Genomic DNA, 16,151 nt, shown 5'->3' with positions numbered 1-16,151 from the left:
TGCAGTTGCAAGAGTTTATCTCACAATTTTGACTTACCTTCTTTATATCTAACAATTCTTTAGTTTTTTTCAAAATCCTGAGTTTATATCTTGCAATTCTGTATTTTTTTGTTTCTATCATGAAACAAATATAATAAAGGTAACATCTTGCAATTCTGAATTTTTTTCCTCAGAATTGTGAGTTTATATCTCTTATATATGAGTTTATACATAGCAAAAAGCCTGAATTGTGAGTCATTGAATTGTGAGATAAAAAGGTCGCAATTACCTTTTTCAATTTTATTAATCCACGGCAGATATAAGCTTTCGTATTCTCATGCACACACACAGCCCAGCAAAATTCTACACCTGTGATATAATCTGCATATTAAAACTGGGTGATCGAGACTGTTTGGACAATGGGCTTCCAGAGGAGAACGGACTCCCGGGGGAGAGGAGATCCTGGCTCTGCATCGTTCGCCCTAGACGTTCCTCTTGTAAGCTGATGGCTGACAGATAGTGTGCCCTGTCTGCACTGAGGCTTCCCAGCGATAGGCTATCTGTAGGTCCCGATGAGCCGTTTAGGCCGGTACAGTCAAGAGACTTGCTAGAAGACGTGCTGCTGGTTTTAGGCGCCACACCAGCGAAGGGAGGGATGTAATGCGGATCCAGAAAGCGTCTGGGAGCACTGGGACTGGGGCTGCTTCCTGTGGTACGGAGGCTGACGGCCGGGGGAGGGGACTGGTGCCGTTGGTGAAGGCTTCGGAGGGCGGCTCTGGTGTCGGCCGATGTGCTTTCCCTCTTCCTGGCTCCCGGATCTCGGGAAGGTCGAATGCCTGTTATGACCCAGTCACGTTTCACGCTGCTGGGCTGGCTGCTGCTGGAAGCCCCAGAGGAAAACCCTTCATCTGGGTCAAAAGAGTCCTCTCCACAGCTCATGCCGTCAGCATCTGAAACACAGTGAGGGGAAAATGAGGCAGAGAAAACAGAAAGCTGGATTAACTAGATTTGCATGTCCTAGAGGAAATACCAGCGCTTGCAAGGCAGCAAAAGAATAGTGTTAGGTGAGCTTAGAAGTAAGCTCAGGCTTTTGGATGTGTCTCAGTGAAATGCTGCATCACAGCTGCTTTGACACTCTTGTGTTGATTCTCCTGCACAGCCGATAGAAAACAACATGACACCGTCTTTGAAGTGTAAAGCTGCGGTTACACTAGACTTCATTCACTCCATTCACTTTTATTCATACACATGTGAGAGAAACTCAAGCTCAGGGGGGAAATTTTGTTAGTGAACCCCAATGAGATGATCCAAGATTGTAAATACACTACAGTTTATTTTTTTTAAATTTAAAAAAAAAAATACATTTATTCAGTAAGCATGCGTTAAATTGATTAACTTGATCACAGTAAAGACTTTTCAAATAAATGCTGTAATTCTGAACATTCTATTCATTAAAGAAACTATCATGGTTTCCACAAAAAACATTAAGCAGTACAACAGTTTTCAACAATGATGGTAAGAAATGTTTCTTGAGCAAATCAGCATATTAGATTGATTTCTGAAGAATCATGTGACACTGAAGACCGAAGTAATGGCTGTTGAAAATCCAGCTTCGCATTACAGGAATACATTTGATTTTAAAATATTTTCAAATAGAAAAGTTTTTCTTTTTAAATGCATTATATTTAATTCTTATAATAATACTTTTTATTAAACTTTTTTTTCTTTTTCTGTATTTTTGATCAAATAAATTCATAATTGGTGAGCACGAGAGATTTCTTTCAAAAACATTTTTAAAAAAATCTTACAGACCACATACTTTTGCACAGTACTGTAGATGTAAGAAATGCTGTGTTCAAGACCACCTCAGAAGTTCCCACTTCTATTCGGAAATTGCAAATTTGTTTGGAAAAAAAGGATGTGCTGGACAAATATAACTTTCCCATTTTTTTTTCACTTCCCAACAAAGACAGGAAGCTTTCTAGCAATAATGCAACACAACGAAAAGCAAGGGATGCATGTTAGGTGTGTTATTGATGCACGTATTCATCGAGTAGTATTTTTTGTCAATCTTTATCACTATTTCTCATTAATATTACACAATTTGATCCAATTATTATAATTGAAAACAATAACAAAGCTTTAATCTGTTATTTACTGTTAGGAACTGGTAATTATGACATGATGGTGGTATTCATTTGCACTCAATTTGCAAATACTGTACGATCATTCCAACATGACTTGACAATTCAGTATGCAAATATTAATATTTGAACAAATTTGTACATTAAATGGTTTGAGCTAAAAGAACTGCAGAAATTTGTAAAGAAGGAACAAGAAGAGGAACATCAGTCTATCTTGCCTTGCAAGCACTGTAAAACTGAACACAAATAAAAGGGTTAAACAAATGCTCATAATACAATACTAAGGTATGTGGCGACACTAGTAACAGACAGAAGGAGTTTTCCATGCAATGGGGTCAGTTTAATCTGTAGGCCAATTAACACTTTTTATGACCAAGAAGGGCAGGGCTTGTGCATGGACTGTCTAATGGTGAGATGTTCCTGAGCCCTGCCTACCCCCTTGCAAGGTTAGGTGAATGGTGCACTTTATCCGCCCGCGTGCCACAGGAGTATCTGGTCTCTCCGGTGGGGTGTTTCGGCTGGGGGTGATGGAGGCGTAGAATTCGGCCGTGGTTGAGAAATCAAAACAATCTGAGGTGAAGACAGTGAGTGTACTGAACATGATGCTGACAGAGGGAAAATTTCACACACAAAAATGGCCTCCTTTTCCTGATGCTTGAATGGATGCAAAGGAGGGACTGATGAGGATGTTTATGTTCTCATTATGGTTTTAATGATCATGAAGGAAATAAACAAGCAAAAAAACTACCAAAATAAAACAATGGATATAAAATTAAGATGTTTTGGTCACACTTTAGTTTGGGACCAATTCTCAGTAGTAACTAGTAACTGAATTTTGCCTCAATAAACTGCTATTTTGCTGATTATTAATAGTCAGTAGGGTAGTTGTTAAGTTTAGGTGTGGTGTCATGCAGAATAATCTATTAATATATGCTTTTTTAGTACTAATAAACAGCCAATATGCAAGCTAATAAGCAACTAGTTAATAGAGAGAATTTGTCCTTAAACTAAAGTGTTACCAAGGTTTTGGTCTAACTGTGTGTGTGTGTTTGTGTGGGTGTGCGTGCATATTTTGCATACCCTCTTGTTTCCAGCGGAGGCGGCGAATGGAGGCGGTAGTGACAGCTGCCTGTGAGACACATCTCCCGGCAGGTGTTACTTCCACCTCCAAAAGGTTATGCGAGCCCTCTGGAGGACGGGACGGAAGTGAGCGACTAATTGCATTTGCCACCTGAGGATCAGAGGTCAATGAAATGCAGTGAAATATCACATTTCCGTGAAGAATTGTAATTTAAATGATGTTCTTGAAAGACTTCATGAAACACGGAGAACATGTTCATCTTATTGTTTGTTTTCATTTAAACGTTCAAAAAGCAATGTTTTTGAACAATTTAAAGCAAAGAAATACTACAACATAAAATGAAGAAGAAACATTAAAGATTCTGCACTATTTCTTGATCAGCAATTAAATAAGTACATATCAAGTTTAGAATGACTGCAGAAAATTCAGCTTTGCCATCACAGGAATAAATTACGTTTTAAAATATATTAAAATAGAAAACACATGTAATAATACTGTATGTACTAGTGTACGAGTGAAGTTGGACTTGTTTTTTTTTGTTGTTGCTATATGAACATAGCAAAAACCATAACTCCAACTTTACTACTACAGTTCATTTGAGTCCAAAAATTTGAGACCACTAGTAAAAATGCTTCCATTTTGCATTTTTTAGCAAAAACTGAAATCTGACCGTCTGTACAAAGTAGTTCACATGTTCTGTTTTGGCTTGCTTGATTTGAAACTGATATTTACTAATTTGATTGCTGATCAAGAAATAGAGCAGAATCTTTCATATTTCATTTTGAATTCATTTTATGTCATAGTATTTCTTTGCTTTAAATGGTTCCAAAACACTGATTTTTGTATATTTAAATTAAAACAATATATATATTTTCAGTGTCTCAGACTTTCGGAACCCACTGTATTTTCCCCAAGTGTACCGTAACAAATGACTTTTACCAGTATTGGCTGTGCATGGAGGTCTAGCTGTGCTCGGTAGAGGATGTCATCCAAAGCTTCCCTCCCCAATTCCCACTGCCCATTATAACTGTTGATGGGAGAGAGTATCATCATGCAGATAAGATCATTAGCACACCACTCAAACCGTTAATTGAAAAGGAACAGGAATTAAATATATAATACATTTCCTTCTCTTACTAATGTAAAAAGAAAATAGCTTTGAATACTCTCAGAAATACAATGCCATTTAAAAGTTTGCGGTCGATAAGACTTTTTAGTTTTTTGATGTTTTTGAAATAAGTCTCTTATGCTCACCAAAGTTCTATTTTCTCAATCAAAAATACAGTAATATTGTGAAATGTCATTACATGTGTTTTCTATTTGAACATATTTTAAAAAGTAATGTATTCCAGTGATGGTAAACCTGAAATTTCATCAGCCATTACTCCAGTTTTCAGTGTCACATGAAATCATTCTAATATGCTGATTTGGTGCTCAAAAAAACATATCTTATTCTTATTATTATCAATGTTAAAAACAGAAGTGCTGCCTAAAACTTTTATGGAAAATTATTATTATTTTTTTTTTCAGGATTCTTTGATGAGTTGAAAGTTTAAAGGGGTCATATGATGCTGCTAAAAAGAACATTATTTTGTGTATTTGGTGTAATGAAATGTGTTTATGCGGTTTAAGATAAAAAAAAAAAAACACATTATTTTCCACATACTGTACATTATTGTTTCTCCTCTATGCCCCGCCTTTCTGAAACGCGTCGATTTTTACAAAGCTCATCGTTCTGAAAAGCGTGGGGTGCTCTGATTGGCCAGCTATCCAGTGCGTTGTGATTGGCCGAATACCTCAAGCGTGTGACGGAAATGTTACGCCCCTTACCATACTGTGATGCCATGTCCCGGCACGATGAGACAAAACCAATAAAACCCATTACAAACGAGGCATTTGTTGCATCCAGTGGGGACATAACTACTGATTATAATGACTTATATTGTCTTTTTACGTGTTGCGTTGCATCGCGCCGCGCCGCGTAAACATAAAGCCATGTCTGCATTTGTGATCAGAGAAATGACAAACAACAAGCGCTACTCTACACTGCTCAAAACTCACGTTTGAATCATCAGTGGCAAATCCTTTAAATATGAAAACTTACAGTCTGTACAGACTTACAGTCTGTGAGTCAGCATTATTTGTCAGCATCATAGACTGTGGTCAGCATGCGTGCCGAAGGGGAAACAGGGGAACTGAATTCACTGGAACACCAGCATTGTAGGCTACTCTACCAGGAAACAGTCCTCGTCCTCCGTAAAATGCGTTGCACACATTTGAATATTTGGTTTGAACTGCTCTGGAACAGTGTTGCAAATACAGCTTAACCACTGATTTCTAGTTGGGTCCTCTTTCGGACGACCAAACAAAGTAGTTTTGCTTTCACAATGAAACACACAGCGTCTCCACGACACGGCGGCGGCAAAAATACTACAGCGAGAATCAAAGTTACACCTTCTTTCTTTGCGTATACATTTGGGCGGTGTTATGCAAATCTTTCCATGTCGTGACGTAGATATGTGGGGGCGTGTTTGAACGAGGCGTTTTAGGAGAGCGTGGACCTTAACTTTTTTATAAAGAATATCTCTTTGGGTTTGAGACTTTAGTCTTTGCAACTTCAGGGATCTTATCTATTCACAAACAGCTTGTAACACTCCAAAGAGAAATTAAAACTTGAAATCGCATCATATGACCCCTTTAAAAGAACATAATTTACTTGAAATAGAAATTTTGTAACATTATAAATGTCTTTATTGTCAATTATGATCAATATAATGCATCCTTGCGGAATAATTTATATATTTAAAAAATCTTACTGACACCAAGCTTTTAAACAGTTGTGCATGCCATATCAAAACTATTGATTTTTCTGACAAAAATCATGTTTTTCACAAACTTGTGGAGATGTCATATTTCTAAGAAACAATCAAAGCTCTTTATGTTTTTGCTTTAGTAAGAGTAAGAAATGTTAGGAAAAGTAATAGTACCTCTCCTCGAATTACACTCTAAATGTTATTATTTAGGGGTTCATCTTTAGCATTCAGCAATAATTATTCAACAATTCTCCTATTATTAGAGATAAATAGTGTCACGAAACAAAAAAAAGCAGTTATTTGACGTCAGTTATTCAACTTACATGGCGTGGTAAACAGCAGTCAGCATCTGCACCATAAACTCTGGCTCCAATCGCACCCGGTTACACGGCTCCTTCCACAACTTTTGCTGCTGCCGCGGGTAACCGCTCACACACAGTCTGCATAACGAGAGAGATTCCGAAAGAAACTTTAATGACATGTTTATTAAGTCTTTATGCTAATGCTGTGGCCCACCACAGAAATCATTTGCTCTCTGTCTCTAAATCAATATTCCTTTTAATCCATTTAATCATTCCATCTCTGCCTGTACCAGCAAGAAATTTCAGAGTGAGAGAGCAAGACAGGCTGAGATGTTCCCGGATCGTTAGTGGAAAAGACAACTCATGCACCCCCCTTACCGTGTGCTCATTCTGCAAACCGATTGGTGGGAGGACGCAGGCATAAAGACCACGGCTGAGTTGTAGCAGAGCATTAGAAAAGACAGCACCTCAAACCTGCAGGAGACACACACATGCAGCTGTTACATAACCCCCCTCGGACATCTGCATAATTTTACAACGACACATCAGACAGCAGAACATTAGGAGTCAGCGACTGCCGCTGTGTATCTAGCCGCTGGAACGGGTAATAACAAATCACACTACATCTGCACAGATTTCGCTGTCATGAAGCTCCAGCAGCGGTTTAATGAAATAAAAATGCTGAGAAATCATTACAACCCATTTCGACCTGCAGGAAAAAGTAACCGCTGAGTCACGGCAATAAAACGGTCCAGCGGGCGAGTGCAATTAATCAAATGCCCAGAAATATTCCACACATCAAACCTACTTCCTCCACAAGAAGGAAGGAGTACAAAAAAAACAAACCTCACCTGTTCTGTGAGGTAAATGTCTCTCTCTGAGATAGCAGACCACTGTACACCACCCGGATGAGGTCGTGCTGGTTCAGGGCTCCCTCAGTTAACGCCATGGAGCCCAGGCCGGATGGCTGCGTTAAACGTAAAAGCATTCAGCTTTTGTTATTCATTCATGTAATGTTCAAAAATAAATGTTATTGAATATTCATGTCAGTAAAATAACCTCACTGCTTTTACAGCCTTATTAAATTCAATAGAAACCATTTTAAATTTGATTATTTGAGGAATGGGCCTTATTTTTATTGGCAAAGCATGTAAACAAGTGTCAGATGGAGTTTATCCTGCTGGGGAAAAAAATCTTCTTAAATTATCTTTAACCTGTCTACTGATATTTTCTTTTTCTCTATATTTTATTACTATATTGTTATTATTTTAATTTATTGTCTATTCTCATTATAATTAATGCTTTATTACCTTAAATTATATGTATGTCTGGACTATGTATGTACTGGAAGCTCCTGACACCAAGACAAATTCCTTGTGTGTGTAAACACACTTGGCAATAAAGCTCTTTCTTTCTGATTTCTTTCCTGGTCTACTGTCTAGTCTTAGAGGTTGTGGGTACTTTTTAGATGATCAAGGCTGGGAGACAATCTTAAACCAGCTAAGATTAGCTCTTATATTATATTATGTTATTTTGCTTTTTGAGAAGTTGGAAATACAACCTGTTAACCTGTGATGTTTTTCTTGAATTGTGACTTTTTCTCATAAACACGCATGCAAAGTGCGTGCAAAATTTCTATGTTGATTATGATGATTCAGGTCAATTTGACCTGCATATTTTCCACTTACAGGCAGCTGCACAGACCCAAAAAAATTATAAAATGTCAGTTTCTCAACTACCCTCTGACTGTATTTACATTTATGCATTTGGCAGATGCTTTTTTATCAGAAAAAACTTAACACTGTATTGAAGGCATACGTTTTTATAAGTTTATGCATGTTCAGTTAGCTGAAAACTGAACCAATGAACTTGCCGTTGCTAGCGCCATGCTCTACTATTTGAGCTTCAGGAAAGCACATGAAAGAAGTGCTTTTCCACACTTCCTCTGTTTAAAAAATAATATATATATTTTTTTTTATAATATTATTTTTTTGTTCATTGTTCTGAATCCACTTTGGGTCACTTTGACCTAACCATAACAACAGTTTTATCCTAATACAACTCAGGTTTTGCAGCTCCCAGAACACCCCAGAAGCCAGCAAAGAAATCCTGACAAGTTTTGTAAAAATCGAGGTTTTCTACCTTTTTGAAGATTGGCGCATTACTCTTTAGTTTCCTAGACGATGTGAAATGAAACCAGATCTGGGTTTTGTGTGCGCAATAACAGGAGATATCATCTTCACTGATCTGACACTGATACCTCCTGTATCTCAGACACCCAATAAAGGTCAGATTAAAAAGTGTTTGTATTTTACTTCACCTCTTACCTCATGGTATATTGAAGGCTTGGAGAGCGATGGTATGGTGAATGACAGCAGCTTTCCATTTCCTTTACTGTCCACAATTTCCTGTAACACAACATATACATATAGCGTATGTAAAGTTTAGATATTGAATTTCAGGAAATTGGAGGTAATGCACAATCACCAATCTCTCACCAGGTTATAGATCCCCAGTAGCAGGGCTTCCACACAGCCATTGCGGTAGCGCTCTCTGCTGGCTGAATGACGCAAGTACACCAAGATGAGTTCAGGCAGGAACTGCAGAGTAAACCGACACAAACCCTCCTCCGACCTCCGGTACAACTCAAACAACTGATGACACACCGGAGCCAGCAGCTTGAGAGGAAGAGAGACAAAGAAGATATTAAGTAAAAGAGACAGAATGGGACACAAGGACTGAGAGGAAAGCTCCTTTACCACATTAACTAATAATAATGACATTAAAAAAAAACACAAGCATAAGTAAGCAGCATATTTAAGATAAACTCTTAAAACTAAACTGTAAATTACAATGTGATATGAAATTATAAGAAATAATCTTAAATATGAAATTAAAACGGAATCAATTAGAATCAAATCAAATTTATTTCCTTGCAAATCTTGATGTTAAATTGATCTTTTTAAGGGATTTTTTTTTCATAATGTTTTTTTTATTTTTTATTAAACTAACACAATTTAAACAACTTGAAAAAGCTGACATAAATAAGATCATGCAGGCATGGAATATATTAACCAATAATGATATCAGTATTATTTTAGTATTATGTATATACTATTACAGTATTTATTAATATTTTGAATTTGCTTGCACTTAAAAATGTTCCATTTTAATTTCAGATTCAGTTGTAGTCATTTTGTTAAATGCTTTTGTTATTTTACTTTTTTACATTTCTATTTAGCTTATAATTCATTTTAGTACTTTAACTTATTTTATTCCAGTTCGTTTCCAAATTCCAATGCAACATTTCCAATTTTCAACAGTTTTTTTTATTTTTCTTGCTTTTTAAAACTTTTTTTTCCATCTAATATTTGTAGTTTATTTAATTTCAGCTTTATTTCAATTAATGAAAAAGATTTTTAACAGTTTTAGTTTTAGTTAATGATAACACTGAATAATCCAAATAAATCAAATCAAGTCCTAACTCACATAATGCAAATTCAAATCCCCTCTGAATGTGCATCCCAACACGTGTGTTCAGAAGGAATCATTACCCAACAAAAGACCCTTTTGACAAGAAAATATCCATAACATTCTTAGATTAAACATGAATCTGGCCTGGAGCATTTCAAAACTCTTCATCGTACCTCACTGCTGGGCTGCTCCTGAATAACAGAGTAGAGAGCAGGTACCAGAGCTTTCTTCAGACGCAGGCTGCCAGAATAGCTGTGGATTTGATCGTCAGGTAACGTCTAAGGAAGAGAAACGGTGGTTGGCATGACTAAGCAGCCTCAACCTGAATCGGCCTGGAATTGAATTAACTTGGAGGCTGAAAATATTCCTCCATTATGTTCTGAGATTACAAAACCAATAATGGGACATTGCGCTCAGATCACTTGGGAAGGGAGGACTTCATTTGAGTGAGCTATATAAAAAAACGTCATATTAAATCCTGCAAGGATGTCAAACCTCTCACCTTGAACTCTGAGAGCCATTCCTCCACCACGCCACGCTCTGAGCAGAGCATGGTCTTCCTGAGAGAGAAAATATGGAAAAGGTGAAGGGAGTAAGAAAATATGTACACAAGAAATGTATTAAATGAAGATTATTACCACTCTTGCACCAAAATCATGGACCAAAATTAACTTTTTTGCCACAATGTCACTGAATTGAGAAAATTTGCCAGAAAAATATATTTTCTCATTGACCATGAGAATATACTTTGCATTATTCCATTAAGTAATGCAAAACAGTTTTATGACTAGTTTTCATGTGATTTTCTCTTTAATAAAGTTATTTACTTAAGTATCCCAAAAGAAAGAATTGACTCTGAACAGCCTAATTGAGTCGTCAGTAATTCGAATACCACTTCTGTGATCGCTACACGTCACGGGGTAACACATTTACATAATGCCCGCCTATGTTCTACCTTGGTCAGACGCGAACAACTTGTCCCGCCCTTAAACACTGTAGTTTGTTCATGTGGTTAACATCATGTTGAGAAGACCCTGTGTCCTACGCTGTGAGAGTAAATTTGTTTTATTTTCACTTCCGAAAGATGAGGCTGCAACGAATCAGTGGTACAACCCAGTTTTTTTTGTGTTCCCGTCATTTTACTGACGACTGCTTCTCTAATCTCGTGGAGTTCAATGTGGGATTCACAAAATGCTTGCTCTTGAAAAATGGCTCAGTACTGTTTGTTTGGACCAGCTGGCCCTACTGAATCACAAGATGAATAATAGATGTTTATATTTTCTAAAAAGCGTTCAAAATACAGAACTATGGCAATGGGCGTATTGTTTCCGACATGCACTGTACGCGGTAGACCAATCACAACAGACTGGGCCATCTGACCAATCAGAGCAGAGTAGGCTCACGGAAAGGAGGGGTTAGAGAGACTGAATCTAATAACCGTTTTGAATGAAACGTTTGAGAATCTTTGGAAAATGAGGTGATATTAAAGGGGTCATATGATGCGATTTCAATTTTTCCTTTCTCTTTGGAGTGTTACAAGCTCTTTGTGCATAAAGAAGATCTGTAAAGTTGCAAAGACTAACACGCCCCCACATAATACGCCGTCCAAATGTTCACGCAAAGAAAGAAGGCGTAACTTTTATTCTCGCTGTAGTATTGTTGTTGCCGCTGCCGCCATGTCGTGAAGGCACTGTGTGATTCATTGTGAAAGCGAAACTACTTTGTTTGGCCTTCCAAAAATGGACATGAACAGAAATCAGTGGTTAAGTTGTATTTACAACACTGTTCCAGAACACTTCAACCCAAATATTCAGATGTGTGCTGCACATTTTATGGAGGACCGTTTCCTGATCCTGGGAGAGTAGACTACAATGCAGACTGTTCTGACTCAAAGACTGTAAGTACGTTTTTTATATTTAAAGAGTTTTTATATTTTATATATTTAAAGCAAATTTTTGAGCAGTGTAGAGTAGGGCTTGTTGTTTGTCATTTCTCAGATCACAAATGCAGACATGGTTTTATGTTTACGCGGCGCGATGCAAGTATCAGTATAAGTCATTATAATCCATAATTATGTACCCACTAGATGCAACGAATGCCTCGTTTATAATGGGCTTTCATGTTTTTGAATCATCGCTTCGGCCTGACAGGGCATCACAGTATGGTAAGGGGCTTAATATTTCCGTCATACGCTTGAGGTATTCGGCCAATCACAACGCACTGGATAGCTGGCCAATCAGAGCACACCTCGCTTTTCAGACCGATGAGCTTTGTAAAAATCGACGCGTTTCAGAAAGGCGGGGCATAGAGGAGAAACAATAATGTACAGTATGTGGAAAATAATGTGTTTTTTGAACCTTAAACCACATAAACACATTTCATTACACCAAATACTATATTAGGAAGCTTAAAAATGGCATAATAGGGGCATGTTAAAGAAATTAATTCTTTTATTTGGCAATAATGCAATAATTTCATGTTTTTGAATCGCTCCGGCCTGACGGCATCATCACAATATGGTGAGGGGCGTAACATTTCCGTCACACGCTTGAGGTATTCGGCCAATCACAACGCACTGGATAGCTGGCCAATCAGAGCACACCTCGCTTTTCAGACCGATGAGCTTTGTAAAAATCGACGCGTTTCAGAAAGGCGGGGCATAGAGGAGAAACAATAATGTACAGTATGTGGAAAATAATGTGTTTTTTGAACCTTAAACCACATAAACACATTTCATTACAGCAAATACTATATTAGGAAGCTGATCAAAAGTGACAGTTTATCTTACAAAAGATTTCTATTGCAAATAATTGCTGTTCTTTTGAATTTTCTATTCATCAAATCCTGAAAAAATAGTATGCAGCACAACTGTTTTCAACATTGATAATAAAAAGAAATGATTTATTAGAATGATTTCTGAAGGATCATGTGACACTGAAGACTGGAATAATGGCTGTAATGTAATTTCTAATTATTATCAATGTTAAGAGTTGCGCTGCATAATATTTTTTGTGGGAACCATGATACAGTTTTTTGATGAATAGAATGTTCAAAAGAACAGCATTTATTTGGAATAAGCATATAGATCAGCATAAACCCTCAAAGACCAGAAAACCATCTGGTTTAAGTGTGTTATTTCAGCAAGGTTGAGCTTCTTCAAAGAATCCCTGGAAATATAAGATTTGATTTGCTTAACATTTTTGAGTCACTACTCCACAAAATTCTTATTCTGTCAGTTGTGTTACTGTATGATTTAGATTTTGTATTGTTTAAAATGTGCAAATTGGACAGTAATTTTATTTACAGTACACCCCTAAACCGTTTTTAGTGTTTATTTTGGCTCACCTGACTCAAACCCAGCTCAGAAGTGTAGATAAGGAGAGATGAGGCACAGATTATCCATGTCTCTTGATCTCTGGTCAAACAGCCTGCAGATAAAAAGAAGACACACATCACGCTCAAAAAAACTCCATTGAAGCTCACCTCACACACCTGCCTGACACATATGCATCACGGTTACTACGGTGACTCTTGGCTCGTGTTCCAAACTGAGCATTTAATATTGCAAACACACACAGGTGTTGCCCCATTCAGTCCTAACAGAGTCTGTGTTTATGCATGTTTGTGTACAGCTCTTAAAATGGCAGTGTGTTGGTGAGGGGGGAGAGTGCTGTGCTCTGATTAGACAGCAGTGCTGTACTGGGGGTTTGGGAGTGAATCTGAGGTGAACAGAACAGATGATAGTTTACACACTAAACAAAATCTGGCAACATCCCAAATCCTACTTGTGCTGTCGAGACATGACCCAAGATAGCCTAGAGGAAGCACCGCTAACTGCACTTACAGCTAGTGTTATAGACTGTTTTTTATTTCTATTTACATACATAGGCCACGTCTTAAAGAACACATCTGAGAGTTAGCTCATTAAAAAACATATGCAACTAGCTGGTGCATTTGGTCATGCATTCAGTATTTTTTTTGTCTAACCTTAGTACATTTCTTTTGTTCTACAGTATATTGTTTTTCCTTAAATTTGGGTAGTTGACATGAATTTTTAAGCAGTGACAGCAATGTCCTCTGGTGTAGCATGCTTTACTTCACCTAAAACTTTCAAACTGCACATACACACATATAAAGTGTGCCTCACATCCAATAATTGCAATACGCTTTGTGTTTTTATTCAATAAGAAACAGTACCACCTTTCAAATTCTGTCCAGTTTATCAGGAAATTCAAAGAAAAATTGCCATTTTGATACTCTGACAGATCACTCTATATGTGCCTCAGTTCAAACAGCAGTGCAGAGTGCTAGTGAAAGCAATCATCCCTTCCTCTTTACTACTAGATATAACACAAAATAACCATCTCACGTCTCATGCAACAGCTCAGTGTTTCAACCACGGAAAGACAATAAAAAAAACAGTTGCTTGTAAACAATGTCACATAGTCATTTACCAAGTCAATCAGCATCCACAGCTCGTTAATTTGCTAGAGAAATGAAATGAATGAGCATTTCGCAAAATATATATTAGCCTATATATTCATATATTACTTAACCTGTAGTTATGTCTTAATTATTTAATAAATCTGTCATGAAAACAAGTTACAACAGCCACTGTGTAAATTATTATATTTTAACAATGAATTGGAGTAGAAACTTAATTTTATAATTAGCCTTAGAATTGAATGTAAATATGGCTGTTGTTAATTGTAACCTTTAATATTATAGTAATGTGCAAGTAATAGGGCTTCCTACATAGTTTACAGTATTAGCTGAGATTTTTTTTATCCTTATGAAGATTAATTATGAATGTATTTATTTCAAGACAATTTGTTTAGTTTTGTTAAAAGAAGCAATTTTGATTATTTCCCCCCATGCTGTTTATAAACTTTTTGAAACAAATCTTTAACAAGAAACACACAAATTATTATACAATTACCACAGTTTTTATGATTTCATATTAATTGCACATTAACTTTTAATACATACATTTGTTATACTTACTTTTACAGACTATCAGGAAGACAGCCAATATTATTAAACACAAGCTTTACTCTTTACAATTTAATACTTGTTTTCCTAACATTAAATAATTTAATTATGTATTCATTAAGAATATGACCAATACTGCACATGTTATGTAACTATATACACATATATATATATATATATTTTTTTTTTTACATACGCACAAAAAATTGGGGCGAGTAAGAATTTTTAAAGCTTTTGAAAGAAGTCTCTCATGTTCACCAAGGCTGCATTTAGTTAATAATAAAAAACAACAACATTAAATACAGTAAAACAGTAATAATGTGACATTATTACCATTTAAAATAGCCTCTTTATTTTATTTATTTCTGTGATGACAAAGCTGAATTTTCAGCAGCCATTCTCCAGTCCAGTCTTAAATCAAAAATCTTTTGTAACAGTATAAATGTCTTTACTGTGATTAATGTGTCCTTGCTGAACAAAGTGTACATTTAGGCTAGTAACCGTAATTTTGTGAGTCTGGTTCCTACTAAAATAAACGGTGACCACTTACAGCATACATGCAGTGTAATTTTAAACATACTGTATATATTAAATCAAAAGTCTTATTATGCTTAATTGCTTAAAACTTATAGACAAATATTGTGTTTGTTTGTTTTATTTATTTATTAAATATGCAGGAGCTGGGCTGGACAGTAAAGGAAAAATTTATCTAAAATCTAGGACTGCCCCCTAATAGTCGGCGAGAAGAGGCTTGGTCAACCAAAATTTTATTAGTTGCTTAGTCGCAAAAAAAAAAATCCAAAGGAAGTGGTGAGGTCACACAGTCCGTGACGGACAGATCGTTAACGGCTGGATTTTGTGGTAATACAGTACATCCAAATGCTCGCCTATCATTCAGCGACCTCAAATATGGCTTATCATCTGAAATATGTAAGTAGTAGCAACTTTACATGGCCGCTCAATCTAATGTTAACCAAGAAAAATGTGCGCTATTCAAGTGTCTATGCGGAATGCATGACAGATGGAGGCGCCGGTGCAGTCACTTGCTCTTAAAATACTCCGTCATTTTTGTCATACACATAAGAGTAGTACATCTTTCAAATCTGTAAAGCCTCTACGTTTATTTGTGTGCACTGACTATAACAACAAAACATTGTGCTTTTGTAAAATAATGAAAGCAAACAAGATGCGCATTCTGCCGTCTCGGCCTCTGTGAACTTGAACGTGAAACTCCGTGCATACTGGCCTTACAGACATGAAAAATACTACTTTCAAATGAAACAATTCAAATCTGAAAAAAAATAATAATAATTATATATATATATATATATATATATATATATATATATATATATATATATATTTT

General features: G+C 36.5%; 1 protein-coding gene across 2 annotated transcripts in view; it reads right to left on the bottom strand.

Moving 5' to 3' along the window:
- Nucleotides 1–228: 228 nt before the first annotated feature.
- The window catches only part of LOC107556157 (protein FAM126B-like), a 20,372-nt gene continuing 4,449 nt past the window's right edge, over nt 229–16,151 (bottom strand). The window contains exons 2-13 of one of the 2 annotated variants that reach the window (XM_016239205.1): nt 13,139–13,221; nt 10,296–10,353; nt 9,967–10,071; nt 8,818–8,997; nt 8,647–8,727; nt 7,171–7,286; nt 6,698–6,793; nt 6,341–6,457; nt 4,144–4,231; nt 3,204–3,354; nt 2,559–2,693; nt 229–929 (exon numbers count right to left, since the gene is read on the bottom strand). In XM_016239205.1, coding sequence (XP_016094691.1) covers nt 343–929; nt 2,559–2,693; nt 3,204–3,354; nt 4,144–4,231; nt 6,341–6,457; nt 6,698–6,793; nt 7,171–7,286; nt 8,647–8,727; nt 8,818–8,997; nt 9,967–10,071; nt 10,296–10,346 — 1,707 coding nt within the window. In that variant the 5' untranslated portion in view covers nt 10,347–10,353; nt 13,139–13,221 and the 3' untranslated portion in view covers nt 229–342. The remainder of the gene's footprint in view (nt 930–2,558; nt 2,694–3,203; nt 3,355–4,143; nt 4,232–6,340; nt 6,458–6,697; nt 6,794–7,170; nt 7,287–8,646; nt 8,728–8,817; nt 8,998–9,966; nt 10,072–10,295; nt 10,354–13,138; nt 13,222–16,151) is intronic. The other variant, XM_016239213.1, reaches the window with a different exon arrangement.

The sequence above is a fragment of the Sinocyclocheilus grahami genome, unplaced genomic scaffold, assembly GCF_001515645.1.
Source record: "Sinocyclocheilus grahami isolate Dianchi unplaced genomic scaffold, SAMN03320097.WGS_v1.1 scaffold20.1, whole genome shotgun sequence".
In the NCBI taxonomy this organism is placed as follows: domain Eukaryota; kingdom Metazoa; phylum Chordata; class Actinopteri; order Cypriniformes; family Cyprinidae; genus Sinocyclocheilus; species Sinocyclocheilus grahami.
This window is presented reverse-complemented; position numbering and strand designations above follow the sequence as displayed.